The sequence below is a fragment of the Podarcis filfolensis genome (genome assembly GCF_964270895.1).
Source record: "Podarcis filfolensis genome assembly, chromosome: 8".
NCBI classification, from domain to species: Eukaryota; Metazoa; Chordata; class Lepidosauria; order Squamata; family Lacertidae; genus Podarcis; species Podarcis filfolensis.
Window position 1 is genome coordinate 58,301,418 of NC_139611.1, and position 14,315 is coordinate 58,315,732.

Genomic DNA, 14,315 nt, shown 5'->3' on the forward strand with positions numbered 1-14,315 from the left:
CTGCAATATAGTGCCTGCAGAAAAGCAGGTGTACTTTTGAAAAAACTGTAGACTTTCCTGAGGCTGCTGTGAGATCAGGATTGGCCCAAAATGCATGTCTGCTGTCATTAGGTGCTGAGCGATAACAAGCTGAGAGCAGAGTATAAGCTGAATGATTTGGTTGAACAAGCTGAAGTTCGATCTAGGAGACTCGTTGTGTGGCCTTTGGCAAATCCTTCTGGCTCACCATCAGTTCCCTCATATGTAAAATTAGGATAATTGGGGCCAGCTTCACAGGCTTGTTGTGAAGGCAAATAAACATGAAGCAAATGTAGTACAATATAAATATTACTCCCAGTAGCAATGAATGGCAGCGTCTATGCTTCTAGACTCTTTTAGGGCTTGTTAATCTAAAGGGTTGATCTTTTGAGCTGTGGAATTTCCTCAGCGCCACTTGGCTTGTTAAAAGAAGCACTCAGTGCTTTCCTGGATGAGGCCATGCTTAATCAAATTTAACTGAATGTCTGCTAGGGGGAACTTTTCATTTGAGTGATTCCACCACTGAATGTCAGTTCTTGTACTTCCTTTCATCGGCCCATTGGAAGTCCCCCTGGTGCTGGCATCTGGCCTGATAAGCTGCTGCAGTGGAAGCCTTGTTTAGCTGTTAACCTGTGAAAAACCCCAGGCTTTGCAGTCTCAGCATTGGTAGTCTTATTGTGGTGCTTGAGGTCTATTCTGGGAACTGTGATCAGTGGCTGACAGTTTCATGCTGATAACGTGGTGTTCTGTTGAGCAGGCATCTCAGCAGAAGAGATACAATGAAGGATTTGCTCTTTCCTTTCAGCTCTCAATGGATCTTTCCTCAGGGTGCTCAAAGGAAGACATGTTTTATCTTTCTGCCCTATTTGGGGGTCATATCTTTTGTCTATGGCCTTGGCTCCTCCAAGCCTGCCACCTCTAAGTTTCCTGTTTTCTAAGAGGATTCTACCCATTCTGTCTCTGCCCCTTCTTCTCAGAACACCTTTGTAGGGTGGCGTTCTTCCCCTTCCCTCCAAATCGTGAAAATACACTTTTGACGTTTTGGTTTCCATTTTCTAATAAAGCAAAAGCAATAATGGCAACTATAAAAAAGTAAGAGAAGAAATCAAAGCAAGAAAAGTGGGATACGAAGAGAGAGGAAGGAGCAGTAATAATATATAATAATTATAATAATAATAATAGCATTATAATTCCGGGCAATTGTCCTTCATAAACATAATATCCAATAATGCTTTTTCATAGGAATCCATGAGAAGAGGGGGCTGCCAGTCATGTTCCTTAACTTACACTGCACTTAAACAGATAACATAATTAAATATTTTGTTATGGCTAAAACAATAAAACTCCCTCACCCTGAGCCATGTGAACATTGTCTCCTGTCCCTCAAAAGATACCAGCCTTTTCTCCTTACTGCCCTGTACTGTTTGGAACTACCTCCTAGAGGTGTCCTACCTTATGATCATCAAATCACTCCTAAAAGCTCACCTTTTCCTTGAAGCTTTTGGCACAGCCTTTAATTTCAACATTGTACTGTAACCTAGCCTAAACGTGCAACTGAAACAACTGCATATTGCTTCCCTGTTTATCCCTGCCTCCCCTTCCATGTGTTTGATTTACCTGTGTTGAATTTAAGATTATAAGCTTCTTGAGGCAGGAATCTTTCCTCATGTACAGTCATACCTTGGGTTACAGACGCTTCACGTTGCATGTTTTCGGGTTGTGCACCGCGCCTAACCCGGAAGTACCGAAATGGGTTACATCCGGGTTTCGGCACTCGCGCATGCACAGAAGTGCTGAATCGCGACCTGCGTGTGCGCAAATGCGGTGCTGCAGGTTGCAAATGTGCCTCTCACACAGATCACGTTCGCAACCCGAGTGTCCACTGTTTTTGGAAAGTGCTGTACACACTAAAGGTGCTATAAATAAAATATTTTTAAAAATATACTATATGAACCAAATTAGCATCAAAACAGTGTATTGATGCCACAATAAAATGCAGACCATAAACGCTTACAACTGATATCCCTCCCAGATATCATATTCAGTATTCAAGGTATTGCTGTCACACACATGAAAGTGAGAGTATGCTTTTTTCTCTTGTTATTGCCAAAGTGGTATAATTAGTTGCCAAATTTGTTTTGTTTAATGTAAAACAGATTTATATCACTCTTCGTTTAAAAATTCAGACACAACACATGGAAAGTCAATTAAAATCCAATAAATACAGGTTGCAGGTACAACAATTTAGTGGTAGCAGTGCCCAGAGTGGGAGGGAGAAAAGGAAGGTGCAATGATTCAGGCAGACTTAAGTTGCATCTGCCCGAGAAATGGGATGGTTACGGGTCTTCTGAAAAGAAGTGGGGTGGCATTCCACCATGCTTTGAATACTGAGAGGAAGTAACATGTTCTGTCTCCTTCTTCCAAAGGACTGGCCATTTGATGATGGAGCACCACCTCCAAGTGAAATCGTGGATGACTGGCTTAACCTTTTGAAAACAAAATTTCGTGAGGAACCTGGCTGCTGCGTTGCTGTACACTGTGTTGCAGGGCTCGGAAGGTAAACTTCCTGTTCTCTGATTGGAGAGGTTGATTTCAGGATTTCCTGTTTCTTGCAGTTGAATCTGTGATTTGAGGTCTGTAGCACAACAAACCCACCAGTATATTGAGACACATTTGGTTGTCTGCTAGGATGCTGACTCATTGGTTTCAAACACTGCCGTCCTCCTCCCCAGCGGTTTTTTCAAGATTCCTAAATCAACAGGGATAGTTCTCATCTAACACCAACCCCATGCTCCATTGCAAAGCACTGCAATTAAATTTTAAGTTTTTTACACCATGAAGAAGAATAGGCCCTTGGGTTTTTAAGAGGAGAGCTTTTAAATCACTAAGTTTGGCTTAGGCACTCTTGAAGCAAGCTGCCCACAACTAGGACAGCTGCAAAGTAGTAAATGGGTAGATAGTTCCTTCCCTTGCAATCATGCTTATGCACAAGGTAAGAATTGTAATCTGCTGGTGCGTGCTGTGGCTCTTGATGATTTGACCTCTCCAGTGACCAGTCATTTTTAAGTTGCTTATGATAGCTGCTGGCACTCCCTTCTTAATTGCAATTGCATTCCTCAACATAATCAATATTGTGAAACAATGCACTTGCTAAAATTGGAGTGCCAGGAACCGCTGCCCTGAGCTACTTTGTGCCACATGCCAGCAGGACTGTTAACATTTGGTCAAGTGGATCAGTTTATCAAAACATTTTGACCTTAAATATTCCCTTGATTAATTGGAAAAACTTTAAAATAAATATTTTAAAGTATTTTTAAAAACTGCAGGTCGCAGGTACTTTTCTTTAAGATGCATTGCCCATCTAGTCTCAATTATAGTTGATAAACTTTTAAACTGAAATGTGCAAACAGTGTTGCTGTCCTATATTGGGCACCCATAAAGCTATCGATTTCATACTGCACGCAGCATTAAACAAAGCAGGCCAATATTGTTCTGTAGCTGAGAGAGAGAGAGAGAGAGAGAGAGAGAGAGAGAGAGAGAGAGAGCGCGCGCGAGCGAAAAGCAGTCTTGGGCCCATGGCTGCACTAATTGGATCTATTTTTGAGAGGTTTACTGGACCTAGTTTAAATTTGTATTGATTTCTCTTCTCCTTCCAGAGCCCCAGTTCTGGTTGCCCTAGCACTCATTGAATGTGGAATGAAGTATGAGGACGCTGTGCAGTTTATAAGACAGTAAGTGTTGCCCCTCTTCTCACTTTCTATAGCATTCTTTGCATTGAGCAATCTTCTGTCACAAGGTTGGTTAGCAGCTGCTGCTTCCTCATAGCATTGCTGAGCTTGTGACATACAAAAATGTTTGAGGCCTAGGCACAGTCCCTCCTTCTGGGTGGTGATTAGACAGAATTAGCTAGGCTTGTGACTTGGGCCACTTGGATATAACATTCACTTAAGAACAAGCAAGCTACAGAACTGCCCCCCCCCTTTTCTTTATTGGGAAACTGACCAAGTCTTTTGGAATACAGAATAAATGTAGCCTGTCTTGGCTGGCACTGCTGATCTTAGGCATTACTTTGCTACAACCCAGCTAGTAGAAGCCAGTCATTCCAAAGGAATCCAGAATTTGGGGGGGGGGGCTAGCAGAGAATGGAGCCCCCTCCTTCTGCTTTTAAAATAAGAGGCAGATGGCTCTTAGGCACATCATGCTTTTCTTTATTTATTTTAATGAGACACTTTGCTCCACATGAACTATAGCCTGATGAGTTCACCTCAGAGCAGAGATAAGCATGTCAGTACGGCCTGTGTTTACTGATTATTGCATTCTTACCCTACCTTTCCTCCAACAAGACAAGAGCAGCGCACATGATCTCCCCACCCCATTTTATCCTGTGTGAGGCAGGCTGGGCTGAAAGGTCATATTGGGAGTCATGCTAAAGTTAAAGCTTCAGCTTGTGTATTTAAACTGCAGTTCCCTGTTTTGTCCAGTTAAAGGCAAATTGAGTTGTGCAAACCATAATTAATTAAACCAGGATATTTATACAATCATACCTCGGGTTAAAGTCGCTTCAGGTTGAGCGTTTACAGGTTGCGCTCCGTGGCGACCCGGAAGTAACGGAACGGGTTACTTCCGGGTTTTGCCGCTCGCGGATGTGCAGCTGCTCAAAATGATGTCATGCGCAGAATCGGAGAATTGCGACCCGCAGACACGGGTTGCATTCTGCTCAGGATGCGAACGGGGCTCTGGAACAGTTCCTGTTCACATCCAGAGGTACCACTGTAATGGACACTTTAATAATATTTGTTTGTGCTGAAAGGAGGAAGAAGGGGAGTGCATGAGCCTAAGGTACACTGGAGTGTGTTCTCATCTCAACAAACGATAGATTTATTATGTCTGACACTGGTGAATGACCCAAAGTCACATAATGAGTTTCATAAACTGAGTAGGATTTTGAACCTGAATTTATTATTTTTCCTCACAGATTAGAATTTGGCTGTCACTATTTAGACTGGGTTCTTGGGTTACCTTGATGGTGTAGGAGCCATATCTTTCCAAACCCACCGGGTAACACGATAAGTCTGGGGCCATATGAGTTCCTTAAGGCTCAATATAGGGTCTGGGGGGATCTCATCAGAATGAAAAATGCACCTGTGTATGGTAAGCAAGTTTGTGGACCTCCCTGCCAGTGTTTAACGCATTTTCCAGAGACTGACACTAGCATTGGGAGGAGCTGCAGTGAGCTTTTCCTTTGTGGTTTAAGGCTAACATTGCAGAAAAGAAAAGAGTGACAGTAATGTAATAACTCTGTCTTAATTAACTAAAGCTTTTGTTGATCAACCTATTAAACTGATCAGAGCTTGCAGTCTTAATGATACTTTATAGATCCAGTTTCATCTGCATATGCACCTCATGTTTTCTTTCTCTTGGCTTCTGCCAAGCTTGAAATGAAGCAGAGGTACCATATAGGAAGTTAGGTGTGAGCTGTGCAGGCCTGGAGGTCTGTGCAGGTCTATTAAGAATGTCAGACAAACTTGCTGGATGATGCCAGGATCCTACTCTCACAGTGGCTCAACAGTTGCCTGTCGGAAACCAGCAAGCAGAATTCAAGCACCAGAGCAACTGGTATTGCTGCCTCCAACTGGAGAAATGCATTTAGTGTTTGTGCTTGAGATCTAATGTCTTGGATGTGCTTCTGTTTCAGGAAGAGGAGGGGAGCTTTCAATTCTAAACAACTGCTCTACCTTGAGAAATACCGACCGAAGATGCGATTACGCTTCAGAGATGCCAACGGCCACTGCATTATGCAGTAAGGGGGTGGCCCTCCATGAAGTCTTGACGCTATCATGGCTGTCTTTTTGGACTCGTGGAACCTGGAAATGTAATTCTGGAGTTGAACGACATATTTACCGTAGTGGAGTGGGTGCTCCTCTGCCTTTGTCCCAATGATGATGATTGTGATAAAAAATAAAATTAAAAGTAAACATTTCAGTGAAGGATTGTCTTCTCATGTTGCAGTCTGAACATCTGCCAAGAGACGAGCATTATTTGAACCTTCTGTATTTTTAACTTTTTGGAGAGAGATAAATTAATAAAATGAATTCTATGTCTCAAGGAAAACCAGAGTATCAGACTGTGCAGAAACCATTGGAGCAGGACAGCATCCCTCACTTAGGTCCTAGCCCAAATTTATTTTTTAGTTTTGTACTAGTTATTCCTCTTACTGGTGAAAGACGGCAGACAGAATTTAAGGAGCGCCTGTATAGCTAGTATGTGGTTGGCAGCCTTAATCCCAAGTGGGTGTTCCAAGAAGTGCTGTACATTGCGTTTGCAGCTGACAGGCATTTGGGGAGAGTTGCTTTTGGTAAACCTATCACGATGGGTGAAAGTCCTTTTCTTAACTGAACATTTTCAGTTATCATACAGTTAACATGTAAACAGTCATTTGAAATGAAGGATGGCCTACTTTGTAACCCTTGGGACTCTGTAACTGAGGATCTGATCCCTCTAACAGAGTGATGTGTGAATGTCCAAATCACACGCATTAAGGCAGATATTTCAGATGGGATCCTCTGTGCTGAAATGTTGCCCACCATTTGGCTGCAAATAGATTTCTCTAAATAATTTGGACGTTAGCTTCCTGCCATTTAGGCAGAAAAACTGACACAGCATAGGAAGAGAATAGGCATGTGTGTTTGATTAAGGTTAAAACAACTCCTGTTATAAAGTCTGGATGGGAAGGCTGTGTGCTGCTTGTCTGAATGAGCCTCGCCTCTCTGAAAGAAATAAACTTGAATGAAGTCTAGTTCTAATAGGGCTTTGGTGCCCATTGGCATCTCTTGATCTTGAGTTCTCAATGCCTGTATTTTTCCAGACTGGGCTCATGTATAGTTTACTGTAACCACTGATTGCCTTGTTTCTGACTTTTCATCGGGTTCTTAAGGGAGCCTTGCTGGTTGCACACAACCAATGCCTCATAGGCATATGCTGTATTCAGAGTGTAATAAGTACAGAGAATGTGTCCTGAATTTTGGTCAGAAGGGCAGAAGAGCATTGCTTGTGCTTAGCCAGTTTTAGGTGACCTCTCTAGGAAATTGCTTTCGCTAAGCTGGGTCCACAGTTGCAGTGCCAACAGAACCCATGTCCCTTTCTTCTATTTTAAAATTTGTTTGGCTACTCAAAATTATGAATTAGCTTTCAATTTAGTCTCTTGCACAGTGTCAAAGGCTTTGGTAAGTCACTCTCAGCAGCTCTTTCAGTGGGTATAGACAAGGCCTTACAGACCTTATAAACAGGGCACTATTTCTGCGTTGCATCTGGTCACTTAACATTCCCTTTAAACATTTTGAGTGCAGAATGTGGATCACAGTCTTTAAAGCTCCATACAGACTTAAATCAATCTAATTGTGAGGGTACTATGCCAATCAGTTTAATTTGTGGGTGGCTTAATAGACTTAAGTCTGAAACTGTTGGCCACAAATGCTATCTTTCCTTTAAAATATGGCATATATTTGGGGTGGGTGTTGGCATTATATTTAAAATATGCAAGTGATCATAGTACCATGGACTGTGCGTTAAAAAAAGAGTGCTTATCTGGAACAATGATTATAGGTTGAGAAATGTGGAAAAGAACAGGTTGTTGAATTTTCCTCCTCATTTTCTGTCTCATTTTGCCCTCATGCACATAAAGGCACAAATTGTCCTTGTAACTAGTCTCACTTCTACAACACATGTAAGAGTTTTTTGCTTTAAAAATTGCTACAACTTAAGATGTTGTAGCCAAATATAAAACAGCCCCAGACTTGTAGAACAAGTGGATTACTTTTGTTTTTCCTATGTATAGTTTTGTTTCTCCCCCTTTTAATTTCACATCAATGTATTACAGTATATTAGCTTGTATTGCAACCTTAACAGAACTGAGAAGGTGGGGCGGTTAAGCGCACAGGGATGCACGTTCTGTCATAGAGTAGAAATGCTAGAGCTTCATTGTGAGTCGGGCTCAACAGGCACAAACATTTCTGGTTCAGCACTTGGAACACAGTGCAATAAAGTTCTTACTGTATAAAGTCTCCTCCCTGGTTCTCAGTGAATTTTTGTTTACAACTACTAGCTCTGGTGATATGTCAGGGCAAGTACCTGAGGGTGGTGGTCCTGTGAATCGGATAGAGGGGTTTGTATGCACCACTTTAGTAGAATAACCATGCCAAACTGGTACAAGATACTTTCTTCAGACAAATAGCTGTGTGTGTCAGGTATGCAGTCCAACAAAAATTGATCCAGGAATGAGCACTTATGTTTTGCTGTGCCTCTTGGTATCTGGGAAGCTAGGAATGAAATGCACCATGATCAACATCAGATTTTTCTCAGGTCCAAGCTTTGGCCTCATACTGGCTTGTAAAGAGCAAGAGCCCAATGATCCCCTGTACTGACAGAGCCTACTGACAGAGCCAGTGTGATGTAGTGGGCAGACTGAGTTTGGGCCAGGATTGATATATATTGCTAAGCGATTCTGGTAATACGATGTTAAGATGATGGTTGCGATAAAGGACAGTCACATGAATGGTGCCCTTGGCACCTTGCATGAAGAGCAGTGTGCAAATGTGATATTGGGCTGTGGAAGCATCTTTTTCCTGGATGTGGTGAGCTGTGGCCATCACATGCATCGACATCCACAAGACTGTGCTAAAAATACGGCTGTTACCAGCTAGTACGATAGTGCTCAGTAGAACACAGTTGTCAAAAGTCCTTGGCTGGGTCTCACTGCATATGCGATATAAAACCTGGCAATTCACTAATTACACTTCGGCCCAGCTCTGTTATGGGAAACCATGATTTCCTGCAATGTGAATGAGTTATGATGAATTTTGTACACTCCAAAACCTTTTTGTGCACCAAAGGAGGGAATCTGAAGCATATGCTTTAAAAAAGAAAACAGGATTTGAAACCACCATAGCTCAGTTGGTAGAACATGAGACTTAATCTCAGGGTTGTGCACCACATTAGGTGTAAGATTCCTGCATTGCAAGGGGTTGGACTAGGTATCCTCGTGGTCCCTTTCAACTGTGATTCTGTGATTTGATCCTGGCTTGTTCTCACTGATTTGAGTTTAAGCCTGCTGCAATTTAGCAGTATGACTGTCATGGGGAACTATAGCTTGTTTAAAAATGGAAGCAAATGCTTCTAAACCCATCACGTACAAATCATGAAGGGAATACACAGTCCCAAGTCTCTGCAACTTATCCAGGAAACCATGGTTTTACACTAGGTGAACATTAGATGTTACAGATCAATATCTGCTGCTTTCAGAAAACAACTGGGTTTTGAGAAGGTGGCGCCTTCCATATTCTGACTCTATAAAGGCTTATTCATAGAAACTTATTTTTAGGTAGATGAAACTCTGAAGTTGCTCTTTATCTTTGCTTAGAATACAATCAATAAGCAGTGAGTACTGAATTAGTTTGAGATCGGAACTCCTGCAAGGATTGGGAGGGAGGTATTTGCAAGCTTATTCAGTGCTGGAGCTTGCATGGGTGTACTTGTCAGCTTACAAGACTAGTAGTGTTCATCTAAATAGAAAAACCTTTAAGGGAGATGTGGAAGTTCCTTTTCCAAAGTATCACCAATCTATTGTTCCCAATCATACCCCCAGTCCACAAGATAATCATTTTTTTAAATTCATACATTTATATGGGTATATTGACACGTCAATAACCCAACTTTCATAAGAAAGTCATAGTAGCTATACATTCCACCATTTCTTTCCGTCTCTTCTCTGATAAACATGATACCCTATTGCTTACCAATATAATTGTGGATTAACTCTGGAAAGAGACTGAGACTGCAGATCATAATGAACTGGATTTAAATACATTTGTAAAATACATGAAAAGAAGCAGACTATCCCTGAACAGGTTCCAACTGGATAGTGGCAGTTCACCCTCCTCAGGTGTGGCCTGCAAGAAATCTTTTCTGACTCTGGTCTATCAGGGTTTATAGTGGTACTTAGCTGCCTTCTCCACCCAGCAGTTTAAATTCTTCGATTTTTTTTTTAAGGTGGGTCATTGCTTCAACACTGGCTTATAGTACCTGGCATGCAAGTTTTCATTGAAAGGAATGGCTTCAATTGTCTATGCTTGGATAACTTACAGGTTAGGCTATTGCAATGTGCTGGATGTTGGGACTGTCATTGAAGATGGTTTGGAAACAACAGCTAGTGCAGAATATGGCTAGAACAAGAAGAAACGAACATAAAACTGGTTTTGGTCTGGCTACCAATTTGTTTTTAGAGCAATTTAATGTGCTTTAGAGCCGTACACAGTTCAGGACCCCTATACTGAAGAGAACTGCCTTTCCCCCATATGAACCTTGGACTCTTGGGATCAGCATCTGAAGGAAGGTGACAAGGAAAATTTCTTCCCCAGAGCCAATTTGTCTTCGTATTTTTTTTTTTAATTATTTGTACTGTTCTCTCTCTTTTTACATATTGGTTCTTGTGGGGTGGAGGCATTCTGCACATACCTTTTAACTGCACTTTCTAGTAGTTGTTCTAGGGGTTGTTTTTTTAAATGAAAAGTAACCTAAAGCAACTTACAAAATAAAAAGAACATACATTAAAACCAACTGAAAACTAAAACAGAGTCAAAGCTAATAACATGTTCCTATCTATAAAGACAGACCTAGGGCATCCCACCCACAGAAGGATGCTGCAGATAATTAAAGGCCAATGGCTTGGTGGACGAGGAACATTTTTGCCTGGGGCCTAAAAGACAGTAATTGTGCCAGGTGTGTCTCCCAGGGGAGAATGTTGCATAGGTTGGAAGCCACCCCCCAAGCAAGCCGATTGTGTCAACACCCTCTGCAGCCCCCTTGTTAGTGAACGTGGTAAATGAAAAAGTTCACTCGTGTCAGGTGAATTTCACCCCTTCTCTGATGTGACCTGTGAAAATGCAGCATTTAAGCGTTGATTTTTTTAAAATGCTGAATTATTTATTAATAGTTTTAAACTGTTTTTACTGATAATTTGCGCTTATGTCCCGGAGACGGGCGGGTGCCAACACGCACGTTGATAATTTTGTGTTACTCTTTTTTGTAAACCACTTTCGGAGGCAGGGAGGAATCCGCTCCGAAGGGGGGGGGAACCCCCATTTTTAAACGCTCCTGCTGCTTTTCTGTCAATTTTGCCCAGGCAGGACCCACCCACACAACTCTTAACAGCCGGCCAACGGCCTTTCGCTTTCAAACCCCAAGCCTCGCCTCCTCCTCTTTGTGACGTGCGTCTAGGCAAAGAATCTGCAAGTTTCCCGCTTGATCCAAGGTCACGTGGCGCAGATTCCTATTTATCCCCGCCCCGTCTTGGCGTCGTGCTGGCGTGGGCGGCGCTGCAGGTGGAGCGCGAGGAGGCGTAGGAGGGAGCCAGCGCCCGGGAAAGAGGCTCGTGTGGCAATCGTTAAGGGAGAAGCGCGTGCTTGTTGACTCTGCATTTTCCCTCCCCCTCCCCCCAATTGTTCTTCCCCATCCTGCGCCTGTTTGGCACACCCGTCTCGTTTTTTTGAATCGTTTGTGAGGAAGGGAGAGGGGTGTTCTAGAATCGATAGGAGAGACGGTGGTCAGCTCTGGAGGGAAATTGGAGTTATGAAGAGCTCTTTAGGTTCCAAGCCAGCCTATCCTCTTCCCAGATCAATATATATTATTTTACTGACGGTGGAAGTCTGGGCAGCTTTTAAAAGCAAAAGTAGTTTAAACCTGCCTTTCTGCGCATGCTGGCCTTTCAAAGTAGCTTGCAAGACACTTAAACACATGGAAATTATTTAAATGGGGGAAAACGTAGGTGTGTATGTGTATATTGTATACACGCACACTGTGTGTGTGCGCGTGTGTATGTGTAATATATATATATATATATGCAACACAATTCTGCCAAACAGGCTTGAGTAAGAACGCTTTCATTAGTGTGGTTTTTTTAAGTGATGAGGCTGTACCTATATTCCTGTGGAGGGAGTTTCATAGAGTGTACGATGGTGATATTAGTTGTTAGGCTGATATGAACATGTATTCTATGTGGATAGTAGCATCACAACATCTGGCAAGAGGGAACACCTCTAGATATGCTGGGCTTATCTGTTAATGTGAACATGTACATTCTGCACATGTGTGGCTTCTGCAGAGCATGTGCAAAGCTGATTTTAAAAAATGTTACTTTTGGTTCAGCCTATATATTTTGAGCGTGCATAGGGTACATTAGTCTTTAGAGACATTGAGGGGGGGGATTAGGAGGCAGAGCTGATGCTGTGCCTTACACCACACCACTACCATAATTAAAACCTTTTCTTTCCTACCACAGTTTGCAGCATTTCCCGAAATAGGCAGGTTGCAGTCAAGGTGGAGAAAACAACATGGGTCAATGAGCACCTTGCAGGAAAAGAACAGTACAAGCAACAGTTAGCTCTTACTCTGAAAGACATTGCAGATAAGGTCTCAGAAAGGAATCTGTACCATCTGAAAAAATCTCACACAGACTGTTGGCCTCTGAAACTTTGTCAGAACCTTGGCCAAGCAGAATGAAAGGTATAGCAACAAAATTAACAAAGCCTTGCTATGTGCTTTTGAAAGATACCAACCAGCAAAGAAAACAAAAACATTGTTTAATGCATCTGAATCCAAAGAAATTGCCACAGAAAATGCAAAACAAAAGGAAGGACGGTATTTATGAAAAACTAAGGGTTGCCCTGTTTGACTTGTTGGATAAAAATTGTACTAAAAATCTAAAGACATCCCCCAAGATTAAGAATGCTGGGGGACAATTGGAATATGAAAAAGTGAACAAGGTGGAAAGTGGCTTGGAACTTGACACTTCTGTTCAAGTGCTAAGTTCTGGAGAACCAGACCCTGGGGAAACAAATAATGATTTTGGCATTAAAGCTGAAAGAGCAAAATCTACAGATATATCTGCCCTATGTGATGAAGGTATTTTTGCAAGATTTTCTTCTAAGGAATCATGCCATGATAATTCCATTATCCATCATTGTCATGAAGAAGAAATTGAAAAAGAGAAAGAGTGTTTAGATACTTCTCCAATTCATGAGACGCAGTATCAAGAGTATCAAGATCTGGACACATCACCTAGCTTTTTAGGAGAAACATCAGTCAGTGACACTAGTAAAAATCTGATAGCTACTTTTCATACAGAAGCTTTACAGACTCACAAAATTTATTCCTCTTTTTCATCTGAAAATTCATTTAGTGAAACCAAGGTCTCCAAAATATCCCGAAGAATGGGTGCTTCTTCTCTGTTGCCTGCTACAACCGTTAAGAAAGCAGACATATGTCAAGTAAACTCTGAATTTGAACCTAACTTTGTTTCAGGGGCCAATCTTAAATTAGACTTGAAGGACACAGTTTCTGACATAATGAAAAGTGAGATGTCCATAGGAGAAAGAATTGTTTCAGATTCTATGGATGCATCGGCTGAAGAATTTCTCAAAGAACAAGTGGGTGTGGAAGAACATGAGACTCTAAACCCAAACAATACCATGTCTGGGAACAAGAATAAGGATAGTTGCTGGTTTCTTCTGAAAATTGATGAAGTTATAGATCAGGAAGATTCTGTGTGTGCCATGGATGAAGAAAACAATTTCAGAGACCTGGAGTGTGGAGATGTTATTTTAGATCATGGTCTTGACTTTCCACAGTTGGAGAGCAAGTCAGGGTATCAGTCATTCACAGATGGCACTGCAGTTACCAAGCTCAGTGAGAAAAGAAGAATATCAAGTGATCACCAAGAGGACTTGGATGGCGAGATCAACAATGTAGAAGAAAGTGTGAATACTCAGCCAGCCGGTGAAAACAGTCCTGTGCAGGTGTGGTTGTAGTAGTATGTTCACTGTATAGGCTGGTGCAAACACTACTGTAGTTAAGGGACCAAGAGTAAGCCAATTAGGATAGCATATTCCCTCCCCCTATTCCACATGCTTTTTATTGTAAATCCTTCCTACCTGGCCTTAGCAGCCGTTAAGTAATACCCATGTTTGTCATATGTATCTTACCTTTACATCCCAGACAGGAAGCTCAAAGAGGCTGGCAGTCTTGGTAAAACGTATTAGTTAAAATAGTCTAAAAATGTAAGTCCCAAATAACCTGCCTTCCCACTTCACCAGTGATTTCTAATTAGCTTCAAACCTAATATAGAATAGGGAAAATCTGTGGACTGTTTTAAAAATTATTGTAAACAACTTATGTCATTAGCAGGATTGACATAAAAACGTGCAGTTACAATTTAAAGGGGATACAAAAGGAAAATTTAGTAAACA

General features: G+C 41.8%; 2 protein-coding genes and 1 long non-coding RNA gene across 16 annotated transcripts in view; 2 read left to right on the top strand and 1 right to left on the bottom strand.

Moving 5' to 3' along the window:
* PTP4A2 (protein tyrosine phosphatase 4A2) overlaps positions 1–8,078 on the top strand; it is a 26,423-nt gene extending 18,345 nt beyond the window's left edge. For all 3 annotated transcript variants that reach the window (XM_083625393.1, XM_083625391.1, XM_083625392.1), the window contains exons 4-6: positions 2,445–2,575; positions 3,675–3,749; positions 5,714–8,078. In XM_083625393.1, the coding sequence (XP_083481519.1) occupies positions 2,445–2,575; positions 3,675–3,749; positions 5,714–5,822 (315 nt within the window). In that variant the 3' untranslated portion in view covers positions 5,823–8,078. The remainder of the gene's footprint in view (positions 1–2,444; positions 2,576–3,674; positions 3,750–5,713) is intronic.
* On the bottom strand, positions 6,678–11,846 carry LOC310767891. The gene is made up of 2 exons (XR_014551100.1): positions 11,804–11,846; positions 6,678–11,773 (listed from the first exon to the last, which is right to left on the bottom strand). It is a non-coding gene; the product is annotated as an uncharacterized lncRNA (long non-coding RNA).
* SPOCD1 (SPOC domain containing 1) overlaps positions 11,320–14,315 on the top strand; it is a 26,782-nt gene continuing 23,786 nt past the window's right edge. For 3 of the 12 annotated variants that reach the window (XM_083625151.1, XM_083625144.1, XM_083625142.1), the window contains exons 1-2: positions 11,321–11,439; positions 12,350–13,865. In XM_083625151.1, coding sequence (XP_083481277.1) covers positions 12,567–13,865 — 1,299 coding nt within the window. In that variant the 5' untranslated portion in view covers positions 11,321–11,439; positions 12,350–12,566. Of the gene's footprint in view, positions 11,455–11,931; positions 13,866–14,315 lie in introns of those variants that run through there. The other 9 variants (XM_083625146.1, XM_083625149.1, XM_083625141.1 and 6 more) reach the window with 7 other exon arrangements.